At 33.7% G+C, this 12,387-nt stretch overlaps 1 protein-coding gene across 2 annotated transcripts in view; it reads right to left on the bottom strand.

Annotated features, from left to right (window-relative positions):
- Positions 1-7,771, bottom strand: part of LOC138706484 (actin-binding Rho-activating protein-like) — a 31,227-nt gene extending 23,456 nt beyond the window's left edge. The window contains exon 1 of one of the 2 annotated variants that reach the window (XM_069835828.1): positions 7,622-7,771. In XM_069835828.1, the coding sequence (XP_069691929.1) occupies positions 7,622-7,651 (30 nt within the window). In that variant the 5' untranslated portion in view covers positions 7,652-7,771. Of the gene's footprint in view, positions 1-2,678; positions 2,829-7,621 lie in introns of those variants that run through there. The other variant, XM_069835827.1, reaches the window with a different exon arrangement.
- Between the last annotated feature and the right edge of the window lie 4,616 nt (positions 7,772-12,387).

The following is a 12,387-nucleotide window of genomic DNA, read 5'->3' on the forward strand; positions in this document are numbered from 1 at the left end:
TTATTATGTTATTAACATTTAAAACACAACTGCAATATTAAGAAATTGGTATTAGTACTTTTGTTTTACAAACAATATAGATAATATCAAACAGAAAGAAGGCATATAAAAATAACGACATAAAATTTCACGTTCCACCTGAAGTTTGCGCACCATTGTTTTCTTAATCCAAAAGGCTGCTTATTCATAACTTATACACAACCCTTCCTCTTTCCATATTTAGCGCTTGCTGCCCGCACACGACGTCAAGGTCAGAAAAATGCGCTTGCTTTGACATTACTGCTCTACAACAATATTTTGCTCTGGTCCATGCAGTATCGTTGTATCTAGATTTCACTGTGTATTTATTTCATTTGCGTCATTATCTCATGAATTTACCCGTGGGCACTGAATATAAATAAAATAGATCGAGTTATTCATTAGAAAAATCTGTACATAAATAGATGGCATGGCGGAAATAATTTCCTCGATATCAGCGACGCTGAAATGTGTATTTCTGTGAAAATTGAAAATCTCTTCGTATAACAGGAAATTAAGAGAATAGCCAGAAAAGAGGAGAGACACGGGTTAACACAGTGGTCATCAGCACTCGCTCAAATTGGTAAAGTGCAACGAGAGCAACGTAATATGCTCCGTCGTGCAGAAGGGAGAGATAGAAAGCATACCCGCCAGCAGCCACGGATGCACGCCAGTGTAATGTCTTATGCGCGGGTAAGAGACGCTAGCCCGAGGGTGCTCTGTGCTGATGACCGCTGGGTTAACAGATAAGACCGCTAGCAGGGCAAACAAAACTTGATTATGGGATAAATCATATTATGCAAAAGAATTTAAAATTAGCGACCATAGAAGACATATAATCTTACTAAAACAAATTGCCACAATGCTTATGATGAATACACAATGATTTATGTACAATTCCAAAATTGTCATTTACTAGCAATTCAGAGGTATAACAGACTCAGATGTAAAAGTCTTCTAAACTTTGGCAACACTGTTATTACGTAACGGTACCATTTAGTAAACGATCTTCCACTGCATGTGCTTCCTTCAAGAACATTCGCTTTCTCGTACTACTGTAAAAATCTTGCTTGTTTTATCAGCCTGAAGTATGGATCACCTTGATCCTCGATGGAACAGGTCGTAAGAACTAATCCGTTGCTTGCTTCCGATGAGAATGATGTTCCCAATTATCTCCTGACTATTGTAGGAATTTATCTTGTCTGAAAGTACTGTTGTTATCATAAATATCTGCACGATACCAATGAAATATATGGTTTGATAAGATTAGGCCTATACTTACTATCTGTCCTCTAACAAGATACGTATGTAGGCCTAGGCATTTACATATTTAGATTTGTGAATGAATTTTGGCAATTGTGCTACATTTTTTTGTATCATAAAATGTCATTCTCTGTGAAGGATTTACAATTCTGCAGTCTATAAGCACGAACAAATTTTTCGCCCTCTTTCCTCCATTAACTTTCACCCCTCCACTTTTTTCTTCGATAAATGATGAAATAAAATGCAAGTCTTGTGAATTCTAGTTTATTTTAAGGAAAACATTGGAACTTAATATCAGTTTGTAAATATCTTTCTCCTTACCTTACACTGAGCGAATTCAATGATTTCTGACAAGTCCAGTTTCTCCAAAACGTTGCGCGTTGCCACCCATAAAATATGGTGCTCTTTGTTGTAGCCTACTTGGTCTATTGGTAAATCTGTCTCTGCCATCTACTGCCATATCTAAGAATAATATCGTTGAAAATATTTGCGATTGTTCGCCAAATATTTCCACAAAACTTCCATACAATATTTTGGCGCAAATTTCCATAAACCTGCCATTTAACAATTAGGCCTAGTGGCCTACTGATAAATCCTACAACGATAAATTTTTCTCTGATTGAGGTTCTGGCTGATAGCTATGTAGGCCTATATCTATTATCAGGCAGTAAATTTCACTTGACGATATGTGTCAGAGGAAGAACAATATTGTTTGTATGTATCTGAAGTCTGATTAATATGTAGCTAGTCGGTGATGTATGCAATGAAGGAGGAAAGGAACTGGCTACCCCTATCCCATTATCTCCGGGGCCTAGTTGCCTCATAAGTGGTGTCTTCTTGGTATCAATTGAGGGGTTCAGACCTATCTTCGGACAGTTCACTAAACAACAACAAAAACGACCATAATATACTGTACGTATAATCGTATCTGCAAGATGTTGAAGTATATGTGCCAGGTTAAATAAATCATTATTATTATTATTATTATTATTATTATTATTATTATTATTATTATTATTATTATTATTGCATCGACTTTTTAAACTGGACTCATTTTTCATCTAAATCTTTAATTGTTGCATGCATACATACATACATACATACATACATACATACATACATACATACATACATACATACATACATACATGCATATTGTACATATATACATATATATTGCGAAAATAGAGTGACAGTTTCTGTTTTAGTAAGTGATTTGAATAGCCTTATACTGTACGTAATATGATACAAGGTAGCCTCATAGGAACGTAACTTAAGTCTTGTTACGTCAATGTGATAGCTATGCTTTGGCATCTGGAGCACTGCATGCGATGCAGCGAATATCCCGTAATACAGAGCAGACGGATAGGCGACGTGGCGCCAATTAACTAACTCACCGCGGTTCTTGCTGCAGGCTGAAGAAGCTCCGTCCGTTCGTTCACGCCGACATATCGCATCAGCTTCAGACGCGACGAGTGGTGTAGTGAGTGTTTGGCTTGGCTGCCCTTCCAGCGAATGACTGCTGCTCTCATCAGACACACTTAAGAGCTCCTTCTTTGTTTATCTCCCATAGTGCACCGCGAGTGGGGAAGATGCAACAATGACGTGACATTCTCAATTGATGAGACGACTTCAATTTCCTTGCTTTCTAATTTTACGATAGTATGGAGAAAGATTTCGCGTCTCAACAGCGATGAAATCAAGTAGTGACCCGGGGGTAAATTTCACTCCAACACCTATGTGTCAAGATACTTACAATGAACTATAAAACATATTATTATTATTATTATTATTATTATTATTATTATTGTTACTGTTTGGTCAACTGTTCGAAGACAGGTTTGAACCTCATAAGTGACACTAATAAGGAATCACTCATGAGACAACTAAATCAGGCGATAATGGGGTAGGGCGGCCAGTTCCTTTCCCCCTACATTGCATACATCGCTGACTAGTAATATATTACCAGAGGTAGGAAGTTGGTACCAAAACTGTTAAGTTGTATGAGCTTGGACTATATCTCTACCCAATGGAAAATAATATCACATCTCTCAATGTCAGTGTAGAACCGGGTGGTAACCAAACATGTGCTCCAATCGTCCACAATCTTAGAAAAAGGAAATAATAAATGAATAATATAAAAGAAAAGAACAGTAATTTGTAATTATAAACTTCGTAACACCCAATCTAAAATAATATACCCATAAATATAAAAATAAGATACAAAGTAGACTATACAATTATGATTGTACCCTCATTATAACAAATAACAAAGAAAATTTTCAATTTATCAAAAGAAATACTCCTTTTATGTTCAGAGAGAAAAAAAAAACAATATATTTTGCACTCTGAAAATATTCGTTCTACGTCACAAGACGTTACTGGAGCCAATCTGAAATATGATACAGTATATCTTACAATCATCAGGTGAACAACTAATTTGTGAATCTAATAATGTATCTCGTATGTGGTACATAATATTAAACCCATAATTGTTTTCAAGAAAAATTTTCATTTCTTTTGTAATAACAGCTAGGAAGTTCGTATCGTAATTCTGATGTTGAACTTGGACTGTAACGCAACCGAATGCATAGCAGCACGAGACGTCAACATTTAACGAAGAATAATCAGGGAAAAAATAATCGTGTTACACACTCCTGTTTGCATAATTATTTAATAACAGATGAATTTATTGTTTTGGAATCATGCATAATATTAACATTACATAAATAATACAATAAGAGAATAGCTCACTTTGTTCAGCACCTAAAATATGTTAATATAAATTAACAATGTTCTTCAAACTATTCACGAATCTACACAGCTCCATAGAATGATATTATGCGTTGTTTATTTGAACATACTGTGTATCGTCTGTAGCGAGCGGCAGCAGGGCGATGCGCGGATGACATCTATACTCCTGGCTATACTCAACTGAAATCTACTGCTTTGGTACGAGCTTACTACCTATGTACTGGGTGTTCAGTTCAAAGTGTGTCATGGCTCGCTGTATGCCGTCATGTGGCTAGCCGATGAGCCTAGAGAATTCAATCTTCCTACACTTCCGCAGAGGTGTATAACCTATGAGGCAGAGAAGTTGCCTAGCAAGTACGTACCGATACGTACGGTAACGCCGGTAGTGGCAGGATTGTGAACGGTTTGGAAATACGTACTGTCGGGATATGGGGAGAGGGTTAAGACGATTACTTACGTATTTGTTGACATTAAGTTCGACGGTCAACATGGACACGGAGCATTCGATTTGTGTTGTGGAATGTTACCGTACGCAACCGATGATAACAAATACCCTGCGTACGATTTGCCGACGCAAAACACAGTTCGAAAGAGGTTATGGTAGCACACAGACCGTACAGACCGCCATCTGTTGCTACGACGTTCAAGTTATACCGTACACGTTCTCAAGTTCAGATTGAAGAACGCCTTAAATAATAGGCAACTTCTCTAACATATAAGCTGAAACTCGCTTCAAATCGGTGACCCAACAACAGTGACGTCATGACACACTTTGAAATGAACACCCAGTATATTAAACTACTCAGACTTCAGATGCATACAAACAATTGCTCTTCCTCTGACACACATCGTCAAATGAGATGTACTGCCTGATAATAATAGATGTACTATACATATCAGCCAGAACCTCAATCAGATATTATTATTATTATTATTATTATTATTATTATTATTATTATTATTGGCCTCTGGCTGTTTATTGGCCTCTGGTTGTTGTTCAGCACACAAATATTAATAATAAATAATAAATAAATTATTATTATTATTATTATTATTATTATTATTATTATTCGAGTATTGAAGTTATTCATATCTTATTTCATTCCGTTCATTAGAGAAATTATATTTGTAATATTTTCCCTAACTCCATCACCCTAATAAATTCCTGTAAAGATCTTACACGCGGTCATAGGGATTTCTGAAACCCTACGTCAGTGTTTTTAATGTTAGAATAGGCCTTTACCAGAACGAATATTATTGATATCAAGAAATTGTCTACCGCGGAGGGGTTAGTTTTGAACTTGGAACATTTAAGGCTTAAACCACAGTCTTGTATATGCAGTCACGAAGCTCAATACATAGTAAAAATGCATCCATAGATAGTTGCTAACCACTAGGATCGCTAATATCGCCTCATTGCAGACAATGCGAAATAGTACCGGCACAGTCTATTGTTCCTAGCACCCTCACAACTCAAGCTTCGTGACTGTATATACTAGACTGTGCTTAAACCATAACGTAGATGAGAATTGTCTGTCTGAACATACCGAAAACTGTGACATTTCTAACCATGCAGTTTTCTGATATTCGTCAATATACAATAATATTGATTTCTAACTTGGGCCACTGTCAGACTGTCAGAAGCATCGAATGAATAAATGAGAGAGAGAGAGAGAGAGAGAGAGAGAGAGAGAGAGAGAGAGGAGGGAAATTAATCTAAGAAGTACAGGAGTGGGCGTCCTCGCAAGAATTCTTGGGACTTGACATTTATGTGAGCTTCTTGTACTGTACACTATCAAATTTTCGTCATATTCATTACTTCACAAGACTTTTCAAGAGTGGCCAATACTTTACAAGTTTCACTTACAATAATTTAAAAGTAAACATCTTGTCCTGGCCGAGAGAAGTTATCTACGAGTTAATTCAATTATATGAATTAAACCTATGCGTGTACGCCGTGGATTTTGTGGAATACCACAATAAAATGAAAGAAAATAATGTGTAAACCTATGAGGAAATTGAAATGTTGACACCTCGAGTTAAATACTTTTGATTTAACAGTGGCGTGAGAACTATAATAAATCTATACTAATAATAAATCTGTAGCCAAAATTTTTCTGGTAATTTTCGATTTTCCAAAAATAATTGGTGTTAACATGTATAATTAACCATCCTGAAACCGAAAATCGCTTTTTTGAAATTTTTGTTTGTATGTCTGTCTGTCTGGATGTTTGTTACCTTTTCACGCGATAATGGCTGAACCGATTTATATGAAAATTGGAATATAAATTACGTTCGTTGCAAATTAGATTTTAGGCTATATGGCATTCATAATATTTAATTTAAAAGGGGGGTTATAAGGGGGCCTGAATTAAATAAATCGAAATGTCTTGCTTATTGATTTTCATGAAAAATGTTACATAACAAAGTTTCTTTAAAAATAATTTCTGATAAGTTTTATTCTATACAAATTTTGATAGGACTGATATTTAATGAGATAAATGAGTGTTAAAATTACAATAACAACGCCATCTAAGGCGCTGTACTGAAATAAAAACAAATGACTTCGTCTATAAGGGCCTTGGACAACAACAATCGAAAGCTATTAAACATAGCCTAAGAGAATGTTTCTATGTTTGTATGAAGTAATATCGGAAGGTAATTAATTGTTTAATTATTATTTCACCATTGGAAAGTGTAGTTTCTCTAGATGGACATAATTCTACAATGTTATTACAGTAACTTCTGAAACATATAGCAAGTAATATAAAGTATATACATTAAAACTAAATGATATGTCAATCTTCATTAAACTATGGTTGCATGTAATAACAATTACGAAACATGTTAAAGGAATTATCATTGCACCAAATGATTGCTCTCTGGACCAAAATGACCGCATTTTAATTATTTGAATACAATTTAAATTAAGTAACATATTAAACGATTTATCCTTCTATCAAACACGAATGTTCCCTGGATCAAATTTCCTATTTTAATTATGTAATTATATTTATTTCTAACAGGTGCAGCGGAGCGCACGGTTACGGCTAGTAAATAATAAGTAAATAAATAAGTTAATTAATAAACAAGTAAATAAGTTAATTAATAAAAAACAAATAAATACATACATAAGTAAATAAATAAACGAATAAATTGATAAAGAAATAAATAAATGGATATGTCAACAAATAAATAAATAAATAAATAAATGGATAAGACAAGACAAGATAAATGAATAAATGGATGTCAATAAATAAATGGATATGTCAATAAGTAAGTAAATAAATAAATATGTCAATAAATAAATAAATAAATAAATAAATAAAAGCATAAGTAAATGAACGAAATAATTATGTATTACATTACGAATAAGTACATAACCGGTGGTACTGTTGGTAATGCACTATACACAGCCAATAAGTACATAAATTAGAGTAGTAATGTTATTCTAGGTATGTGATTTACGCTCAGTTAACAATGGCGCAGTAAAGGAACAGAAACATGCATCGAGAAGTCTTTCGCTGCTACGAAATAAATCGGACACTAAATAATGTTGTGACAGTTTACTGTGTGTCATACTCACCAGCAAACGGTCGATTTCTTCCTTGTTCATGGTGAGTCGTATGTGCACGTACTTATGGACTGAATGGCGATCTTCGTTGTGCAGCTGTTTTAAGGCACTGCATCGACGACGTTCGGCGTCGGATATTTTTAGGCCCTTGGAGATGTAGTGGGCGAGTTCCACCACACTGCTGTGCTGCAATAGTGGTCACGGTGACAAATAAAACAATCCGAAGGAGAGTTCACTTTTTTTTATATTATGCATGTTTTCTAACCTTTTTTTTTAAATAAGGCCTACATGTATTTATTTACTTACTTATTTTGTAATATATTGAGGATGCCCTAACGGGTAAAACTCATATTAGGAGTTATACAAGAACAGATACATATTATGTTGCATATCATCACGATATATAGCCTGTGAAAAACATACAACATGACAAGAATTAAAGAAAGAAAATAAATATGTGGAGTTTGGTCAAAACATGACAACTCCAAAAAAACTGTTTTGAGAAACAAGCATTTTTATTTTCACTTTTCCTATACAAATCGTGATTATAGTTTACATAAAAATGATAATGGAAATAACATAAGATTAGATGGATATATCGCGGCTATACCAAACGATAGAAAACTGTTTTTTATATAGGGCTGCGCTTTCAGCTAAAAAGGCCATTTTTGGAGTTATGATGTTCTGATCAAACAGCACAGAAATAAGAACAGTTTTTATCATTAAAGTTTTGTGGAGAAAGAAGAAAAAGTTTGAAACCATAAAAATAATAAATAAACCAATTGAAGAGTCCACTGCAAGAATGATGGATGTCGCTTTCTTATCAAAAATGAAACAAGACTGACAATGCATAGCTTAAGACATATAGAATGTACATAGAGAGTTATATGGCATTAACACTGATAGTCATTGTCCAGTAATGATCGAAAAATCACAGTTAAACTTTGAGCACTAAGCATTTCAAACTTTCAATTGCTTCTACTGAAAAGTGTATTCCAAATGACATCCATCATTCTTGTAGTGGACTCTTCAATTGAGAATTGCAAAAAATAATCTTGCCAAAAATGGTTTTTTAACATTTCTTAAAACACGGGGAATTTGGTAAAACTTTATATTTTAATGGATGTTGGTTGTAAGTTGTTATTAAATGTGCATAATTCATTTCTTACGATAAGTTACTGAACCATGCTGAGAAAAAATATATATATATTTATCCGTGACTTTATCTAAAGTGGTCTTTTTTCACAGTCCATAGCAACCTAAATAATACAGCTGAACTTTAAAATTTTTTAACTCAAGCAGTGAATTAAAATGTATTAAATTACTGTCTCCTTGACAATCAACACATTAGCAACATTAATTAATTAATTCATTCATTCATTCATTCGTTCATTCATTCATTCATTCATTCATTCATTCATTCATTCATTCATTCATTCATTCATTCATTCATTCATTCATTCAATTATAACTTCTTCACAAATAAAACATTACAAAGAAAAGGCCTACAATTGAAAATTAAATTTAGATACTAGTACTTAATGCGTAAGATATTGTATAACACACGAGAGTAAACATAATTTTATGTGCTCGTGGAAATTATCATCCTCGGCTTCGTCTCGGGCGCTAAATTTTCCACTCGCGGATAAAATCTGAAGTTACTCTCTTATACTACGAGTATAAATTACTATTTCTTTCTGCCTTGTAGAATAAGTATTATATTTGTATTAAACTGAAATATAATATAAATACGTATTAAATTGTTAATAACAGTATAACCTACATGAAAATAGCAGCACTTAATTTGATAATTCAACAGGTAGAACGAAAGAAAATTGATATAGATATTTAACTGGAGTCAAATAATGAAAACCTAAAGATCTATTTTGAATAATTTACGTTTCTCCAAATAAATGGCATATACTCGTACATTAAATGAGAATTGATAAAATCATAACATACATTTTATAGTACATTTTTGTAGTCTTTCTTACTTTCGCTTTATCTTTCACAATTTCTTACCCTCTTCTTTCATCTTTTATATTATATCTAGGTAGTTTTGTTTTACTTTCTCTTCTCTTTCACAATTTTTACCCTCCTTTTTCTATCTTTCATATACCCAGGAAATCTTTCTTACTTTCGTTCTCTCTTCTCAATTCTTACCCTCTATCTTTCCGTCCTTTTTAAATCCTTTCGCTCTTTTTTTCTCAATTTCTTACACTCTATTTTCCGTCTTTTATATACCTAGATCATTTTTTTCGCAATATCTTTTACAATTATTTATTAACCTCTTTCTTCCGTCTTTTGTAGTCTTTCTCACTTTCTTTTTTCATCTTTTATATACTTACATAGTCTTTCTTACTTTCGCTCTTTCTTTCACAATTTATTACCCTTTTTCCGTACTTTAATGTAGTTCTACCTTTAGATTTTTCTTTCACAATTTCCTACCCTCTTACTTTCCGTCTTTTATATAGCCTTTCCTCCTTTCGGTTTTTCTTCACAATTTCTTACCCTCTGTTTTTGTTTCTTTCTTTCTTTCTTTGCGTCTTTTATGTAGTCTTTCTTCCTTTCGCTTTTTCTTTCACAGTTTCTCTCTCCCATTATCTTCTTTTCTATACAGTCTTTCCTCCTTTCACTCTTTCTTTGTATCTTCTTTTCTTTCTTTTTTCTTTGTTTTGCACAGTTCTTGTAACTTATTTATTTATTTATTTATTTATTTATTCATTTATTGCATATTGTTTCTTTGCTTTGTATGCTAATAATCTGTCCATTCTTCTTTACTCTTTCTTTGATTATGTATGGACAATGACAAACTGTTAAGTCCCACTGCATTTGAATAAATACAAATGATTATGTACTCTAATTTTTTATTGTTAGTCTTAGCCTAGCTTTTTCGTTTTTCATTTTGTTTATTTATTTTATGTTTTTCTGTCATTCTAACTTTTTATTCTATTTTATCACTTCATATCTCTCTTCGTTTAAATTTACATAGGGCTATTCCGTCCATTTTTTTAACAATGATTTGATCTTAAATTTAGACAACTGCGGATTTTTTAAAATAATGATTTGATCTTAAATTTAGGCAACCGCGGATTTTTTTTAGAATGATTTGATCTTAAATTTACACAATCTGGGATTTATTTTAATAATGATTTGATCTAAAAATTTACACAATCTGGGATTTATTTTAATAATGATTTGATCTTAAATTTATACAATCGCTATTTCTTTCAAGTTTAGACAACGCGGATTTATTTGAAATATGATTTGATCTTAAATTTAGAAAACCACGGATTCAATACTTCTTTTCTCTCTTCTAAAAAATGAAACATGGTGCAGTGTTTTAAAATAGGCCGCGAGTGCTACTTCTCATAACATTCTGTACATGGAAATGCGAAACTGCGACGGAGGGGAAATCTCACGCATCCGGTTATGAATGGAACAGCTGACGCTGCCTCACACCCCGTCACCCAGTCTTCCACGAACGCGGACTTGATACTTGCTTGACACACGAGCCTGGAATGTCTGCTTGCTTCGGGGAACACTTCGGTTTAAATCTGTCCTTCATGCAGTTTTCGACTCCATATCTGGGAGTGCATAAAGAACTATGTATAATGAAACACTTCAGGAGAGATCCTATATCCATCTTAAAGCTAACAATAACTGCTGTTATTGTCGAGACTTGAACCGGAAATTGGACATTCCCTGAACGGTACAAGATCTCGCTTAAGACATAAACACAGGACATAAGCCTCTAGGTTCTAGGATATAAGGCAAGGGACATATATCCAATCTCTGTGAAGTATAGCATATTTCCTTTTATCTTTCGATAATTGAACCCGGGTCAACTGATTGTACAATGTGTCCCAAAATAATTGCTCCGATTTTAATGTGCTTTATTTCGGAAAATATATAAGTTGTAGGAATGGAGTAAATCTCAATCATAGGCGGAGTCATGGAAGGGCATGGGGGGCACTGCCCCCCCCCAAACTTAGCCGACCTTTTTTTTTCTATTAACATTAGAAAATATTGAATTCAAAAGATTTTTCCTGTTTTTGTTTATGATTAAGTTTCTGTGCTTAAATTGACGAATTATTGTCTTCAGACCATGTGTCTGGACTATACGTGTAATATTTATTTTAAATTTCTGGATGTATAAGAATTTCTTTACCTCATGTGAGGAATGAAAGCACTATAACGTTTTTTTTGTAACAATCTGTACTGATGTGTTAGAACTCTGCAGGTGTTCTGGCAGCTACTTGAAGAAATATGAATAACATACTGCACAACAATGCAGAAAAATGAAAAGTAATCCCGGTTAAACTTAAAGACGAGATTAAATAAAATAATTAGAATTCACATTTCATATGATATCTTGCTCTTTTAAACAAACAGATAAAGCAAATGTAAAATTAGTCCACCACTATGGAATAATGGTTAGCACTTCTGGCCATGAAAAGAGCGGTTTGGACAAGTTACTTGGTTGGTTTTTTTTGGGGGGTTTTTTCTCAACCAATTGAAGCAGAATTACGGGGTAATTTTCGATGTTGGACCTCGGACTCATTTCGCCATCATTAATTCACATGTTATCATCAATACAATATCCCGGGTTAAATTCACGGTGTGGCGTGCTATACTTGCACAAGAGTGTGGCCGTTCGGCTACCCAATCATTTACAGAATAGGAGTAGTAAGCACAATAAGCCTCAAGCTGCAGTACAAGCCTTCGAGTCCCGCTTCCTTACAAGAGGAAAAAAAAGTAAAATCGTCAGTATATTT

Source organism: Periplaneta americana, chromosome 9, assembly GCF_040183065.1.
Source record: "Periplaneta americana isolate PAMFEO1 chromosome 9, P.americana_PAMFEO1_priV1, whole genome shotgun sequence".
Taxonomy (NCBI): Eukaryota; Metazoa; Arthropoda; class Insecta; order Blattodea; family Blattidae; genus Periplaneta; species Periplaneta americana.